Below are 6,000 nucleotides of genomic sequence, written 5' to 3' on the forward strand. Positions count from 1 at the left end.
CAACACCACAGCTCTCGCGTACATAAGGAAGCAAGGGGGAACTCACTCCCTCTCCCTGTTCTCAACTGCGAGAGAGCTTTTCCTCTGGGCGAACGAGACCCAGCTGTTGACAAGGTTTGTTCAAGGGCAGAGAAACATCAGGGCAGACATGCTCAGCAGGAGGGGACAGGTCCTTCCTACAGAGTGGACTCTCAACCCGCATGTCTGTCGGAGCCTCTGGAAGTTGTGGGGCAGACCAGTAATAGACCTTTTCGCCTCCGGTCTAAACAAGAGGATCCCCAACTACTGCTCCCTAGTCCCGGACGAAGAAGCTGTTGCAGTGGACGCCTTCTTGATGGATTGGACGGGGCTGGACATGTATGCCTTTCCCCCGTTCAAGATCATCAATCTGGTTGTCAGGAAGTTCGCTCTCCTCGATTCGGGACGAATGACCCTAGTGGCTCCATTCTGGCCTGCGAGGGAATGGTTCACTGATGGACTTTCCAAGAAGACTCCCGACAAGTCCAGATCTTCTCAGACAACCCCACTTCGAGAGATTTCACCAAAACCCCCTCGCTCTCAATCTGACTGCCTTCAGACTGTCGAGAAGCTCGTTAGATCTCGAGGCTTTTCGGCACAAGCGGCGAAAGCTATTGCCAGGGCAAGGAGGATCTCTTCACAAAGAGTCTACCAGTCAAAGTGGGAGACCTTTAGAGCTTGGTGCAGGAGGCGCAAGGTTTCCTCTTCCTCTACCTCTCTGAGCCAGATTGCAGACTTTCTTTTGTACCTCAGGCAGGATGCTAAACTGGCTGTATCTACCATTAAAGGATATAGGAGCATGCTCTCAACTGTCTTTAGGCATAGAGGCTTAGAGTTATCTCAGAATAAGGACTTGCAGGACCTCATTAGGTCTTTTGAGACAACGAAGCAGGTGCACTTAAGACCCCCTTCTTGGAACCTGGATGTGGTGCTTGAGTTTTTGTGCTCCAGGAAGTTTGAGCCTATCTCGCAAGCTTCTCTGCGAGATGTGACTAAGAAAACCCTCTTCCTTTTGTCTCTAGCGACTGCCAGGAGGATCAGCGAGGTCCAGGCAATCGAGAAGCGTGTAGGCTTCACCCTAAATGGAGCGGTTTGTTCCTTGACGTTCGACTTTCTCGCCAAGAATGAGAACCCTTCGAAACCCTGGCCCAGGACTTTCGAAGTCCCTAACCTCACGAATCTAGTAGGTCAGGAACAGGAAAGCCTCCTCTGCCCGGTTAGGGCTCTCAAGGCTTATTTGGCTCACACTAAGAGCGTGAGGGGTGCTTCCAACTCCTTATGGTGTTCAGTGAAGGATCCTCAAAAACCCCTGTCAAAGAACGCTTTGTCCTTTTTCCTGAGGGAAACTATTAGGGAAGCCCACCTCTTTTGTGAGGAAGAAAACTTCGCCCTGTTAAAAGTACGGGCTCACGAAGTAAGGGCCATTGCTGCTTCGCTGGCATACCGGAAAAATATGTCAGTTAAGCAGATCATGGACGCAACGTTCTGGAGGAGCAACTCTGTCTTCGCTTCTCATTACCTCAGAGAGGTAAGAGTGGACTATGACAAGTGTTATACCTTGGGCCCATACGTAGCTGCGGCTTCTGTATTAGGCAAAGGAGTTACTACCCCCACTCAACCTTAGTTTATGTACTTGTATATGGGTTTGTGTCTTTTATGGTTGTCTGAGGTCCTCGTCCTGTGGTACGGTTCCCTCAGTCCAGATAGATAGTTTATATCTATTTCTGCAAGGTTAGATGGTTAGCTTTAGTAAGGTTGCAGGTTTTTTATATGGGAAGGTAGTTTTCTGAAGTCTAGTCAAGCTGTTGGTCCTACCCCTTTGACAGACTCGATTGAGCTGTTTGCAAGCATAGCAGGTCTACTCCTGGCTGAACACTCCTAAGGGAAAGCGACTCTAGAGGCAGTTACCTTTGAAGTCAGCTACCTTAGCAGGTAAGGAATCAAGGTGTTAGTTCTCCTACAACTCTTTTGTTGTTTCCCCAACTATGTTTTTTCTGTCTGTTTCCCTCCTCCAAATGTGTGAATCAGCTATATATATATAACTGCCAGGTAAGTTCTATTCATAAAAATGGAGTTTTTATGATAAAACAAAGTTTTATGAATACTTACCAGGCAGTTATATATATATTTTAAAGCCCACCCACCTCCCCTCAGGAGACAGGTAGGGCAAAGATAATCTGGGGAACAGAAAATGGGAATGATTCCAAGTACCACCCTGTAAGGATTGTTAACCATCTAACCACACAACCACCACAAGGCGGTTGCCGCGATTTTCGATTAAATTCTGCCGCAGTCGGAGACTCAGCTATATATATATAACTGCCAGGTAAGTATTCATAAAACTTTGTTTTATCATAAAAACTCCATTTTGTCATGTTGAGCCTTCAGGCTCTCATGACCTAGGACATTTGGGTCCTCGTTACACTGAGCCTTCAGGGTCTTGTGACCCGGGACCTTCGGGTCATCGTTATGCTGAGCCTCCAGGAACTTGTAACCATGAGGCCGAGGTCACGCTGATCCTCCGGGTTCTTATGGTCACTGGGCTCTCGTCACGCTGAGCATTCGGGCTCTTGTGACTCCAGGCCCACGTTACTCTCTTCTCCTAGGTTTCCGTTACTTGGAGCCTTCTGGCTCCCGTTGTGCCAAACCTTCAGGCTCTCGTCGCGTTGAACCTTCGTGTTCTCATGGCTTCAGGCTTTCAGGCCTTCATCATGTTGAGCCTTCGGGCTCTCGTGATCTGGAGCCTTGGGTATAGTGTAGGTGGATGACTGCATTGCGTGACTTTCAAGTGTCTCGTGTACTGCTTCGCCAAGCTGGTTGCCATGCTCCAGCCTGACATGATTATCTTCCAGAGAGGACCAACGTCCTCTCAGGCACCAACGTCCTCTCAGGCAAGAAAAGACTGTAAGGCCTTCTCTTGGTTAGGAACTTCTGCCCCAGTGCAGGGAGCCGAAGGATTTATTTACCATCCGTAAGTCCTCGGCGAGAGCTTCCGTGCCTCAGCAATAGAGGTTGAGGGAAGTCTCTCCTTCCACGTCGGCAAGATTCGTCCCATCAATGGCCTACCTTGACGACTATGACCTACCCTGGCCTCCAGTGGATGAGAGCTCGGAGGTGGATGAGCAATTCGGTCTTGAGAACGACCTTTTGCCCAGAGCCGCTAGCCCTAAGCTCTTGGATGCAGAGCAGGAGTCTGAGCACGCCTTCTGGCAGTTATTATCCTGCCAAATTCATGGGCAGCTCCGCTAGTGGTAAAAGACAGTCTTGGACCAGGTCTATGGCACTCAGAGACCTGCGAGGGCCAGTGCAGCTTTGCCCTGGTCAAGGCGTTGTAGGGTGACAGAAAGAAGGTAGTGTTGCAAAAGACAGGTTCCTCTACTTCCCTCTGAACAAGCTCTTCCTCTAAACTACTCCTGCAGCTGTTTGTGCAACAGAGGAGGTATTATGAGATCTTGAATGAGCTTCCTCCGGCCTTACCTCTTAACCACTCTATTGATGCTTTCACGAAGGGTATTCCCTTCTATAGATTATCAGGACTCTCAGTCTTGTACTCGGCCTCTGTTATCATTAACCAGGAGAAGGTTGCAAAGTATACCCTGCAGGCTACTTCATGGCTGGATCTCTAGTTGGGGTCTGTGGGCCACTTGATCAGATCTCAGGACTGGGCTCATAAGTCCACAAAAAAGTCGATGGAGACCTTTCTCTTGTCCGGCACCAGGACGATCGAGTTTCTCACCCATCAGGTTGTTAACCTATGGGCGAATACCATCCTTAAGAGATGGGACAAGATCATCAAGAGGTTCCATTGGCAGTACATTCCAGAATTCCTTCCTGTTATGTCATAGCAAGCGTCATCAATCTCACCAGTTCCCAACTTGAATGATAGTTCTGATTTGATTAAATTTAAGCCGTTACCGGAGCACCAAGTGTCCAATTGATCTTTTAGATAATCTAAAAATTTCTCCGAATTCAAATAATTTTAATGTGGGACCAAGTTGGCAAATCATTACATCTTTTTTTTCATTGATCTGCCTAAGGTCAGCAACCAGAGATCCCAAGCTGTCAAATATAATACTAGCCGTTTTATCTTTGGTGAAATCCCGGGTACCACATACTTGTGGAGAATTTCAAATGACGAAATTCACACGTCATAGAGCTTACTGCGCACAGCGCAAGTGTGGAAAATTTTGAACAGTAGTCTTTGGCTAAAAACCTCAAAATTTTATTCCCAAAATATGCGAGTCTAAAATAAATAAGAGAGAGAGAGAGAGAGAGAGAGGAGAGAGAGAGAGAGAGAGAGAGAGAGAGAGAGAGAGAGAGAGAGAGAGACTATATATATATAAAAGTAGGATAATGATTACTATATATATAAAAGTAGGAAATTTGCTTGAAGAGGGTATTATTGCAATGACTGTGTATAACGTAGCAGAGAGTGGGACTTTAGCATTCTACTATTGGTTTTGGCTGCAGTTTAATTATTCAAACTTTATATATAATAGGTGTGTACCCAAATTTACAGAATCATTTGAAGACCTCTATATTTCATAAGAAATCATATTATTTTTGTTTTATCAGCTGTCTCTTTTTTGGTACTGTACTTGCTTTTTTTCCAGTGTAAAAGGTATGTTTATTGGTAAATCTTTTCAGTATTGTAAGGGTTAATTTAGCTGTTAATAAAAAATGCAATTCTGTGGAACGGTAATACAGTACTACTCAGTAATAGGATTATGCAGTCGAACAGAAATTGCACTTGCTTTGAAAGTTCTATTTCACTTTTGTTTAGTACTATTACAATTAATATTATTGCCTTGTTTTGAGTTTGTAATACTGTATCCTATTTCTACTACAAGAAATAATTTGACATGGAAAAGTATTGTATCAAGAAAAGTATGGATTCCTTCTTTCCATTAGGTCCATTTTGAATTTAAGAATTAGAGACTTACAGAGATCTCATCTACTTTATAAATTAAAATCCCATCATAATTTGAACAGGTTTTGGTGGACGAGGTCGTGGCGGTCCTGGTGGCAGAGGTGGGCCTGGACGAGGTGGTATGAAAAAGAAGGAAGGTTTTAAATAGGCAGATTTGCATATAATTTGCAATATTCAATATAAGAATTTTATAACTATTATAAAATAATTGAAATTGTATTTTTTTTTATTTCTTGAAGGAAAAATTATAGACAATTTTGAAATAAACCTTAAAAGGAGTACAATTTATTTATGGATATGTAGAGACTTCATTATCAGTTGTTCGTTTTCTTCATTACTAATTTTCACGTTATAGTTTGTAAAAGGGTTCTTGAAAACATTTAACAATTTCCCTTACCCTTTTGGCTTTAAATTTCATTTGGCAGAATTTAAACCGACGGGAGATATGATGTTTGCAACGGGACATTTTCTCCTTAAAATTATTTAGTATTTCATGAAATACATTTAAAGTGTTACACTATATGCCTTTAGTTTCACTATAAATTAGTACGTCACATTTTCCAAACATTTTGAGAAATTACGTGATTTGAAAAAAAAACCTTGGAATTTCTAATGTTGAAGATGATAATTGAATGTTTATTGTTCACTTTTGCAAGTGATACCATTAAAATTTTACTTACATTTCAGTTTTCTCTTTGGTTTGTCTAGCAGAATCCTAATCATAGTTTGATATGAAAATAATAATTTAATAACAATACTGAATTGCAATAGTATTTATTTTATTAAAAGAAATGTTTCTACTTTATTTCATCCTGTATATGAAAGAAATATGGTAATTAAAAATGTGTATACCACTAAATAGTCATGAAAATCGCTCTTAAGGAATTTTCTCTTGTAAACTTGTAATCTTGATAAAATGTAGTGGAGCACATTGACAGATTCGTGTTTAAACCTATTCAATATGCTTGGTTTTCTTTGGTAGCAGTTTATATTTATTTTTGTTTTATATTTATTTTTGTTTCAGATTTAGATCCCTATGCTAAATAGTGTAA

The 6,000-nt window shown here is 42.4% G+C and overlaps 1 protein-coding gene across 1 annotated transcript in view; it reads left to right on the top strand.

Annotated features, from left to right (window-relative positions):
* LOC137646433 (U6 snRNA-associated Sm-like protein LSm4) overlaps nucleotides 1–5,654 on the top strand; it is a 58,723-nt gene extending 53,069 nt beyond the window's left edge. The window contains exon 4 of the mRNA XM_068379535.1: nucleotides 5,011–5,654. Within this exon, the coding sequence (XP_068235636.1) occupies nucleotides 5,011–5,096 (86 nt within the window). The 3' untranslated portion in view covers nucleotides 5,097–5,654. The remainder of the gene's footprint in view (nucleotides 1–5,010) is intronic.
* The last annotated feature ends 346 nt before the right edge of the window (nucleotides 5,655–6,000 follow it).

This window comes from Palaemon carinicauda, chromosome 1 (assembly GCF_036898095.1).
Source record: "Palaemon carinicauda isolate YSFRI2023 chromosome 1, ASM3689809v2, whole genome shotgun sequence".
NCBI classification, from domain to species: domain Eukaryota; kingdom Metazoa; phylum Arthropoda; class Malacostraca; order Decapoda; family Palaemonidae; genus Palaemon; species Palaemon carinicauda.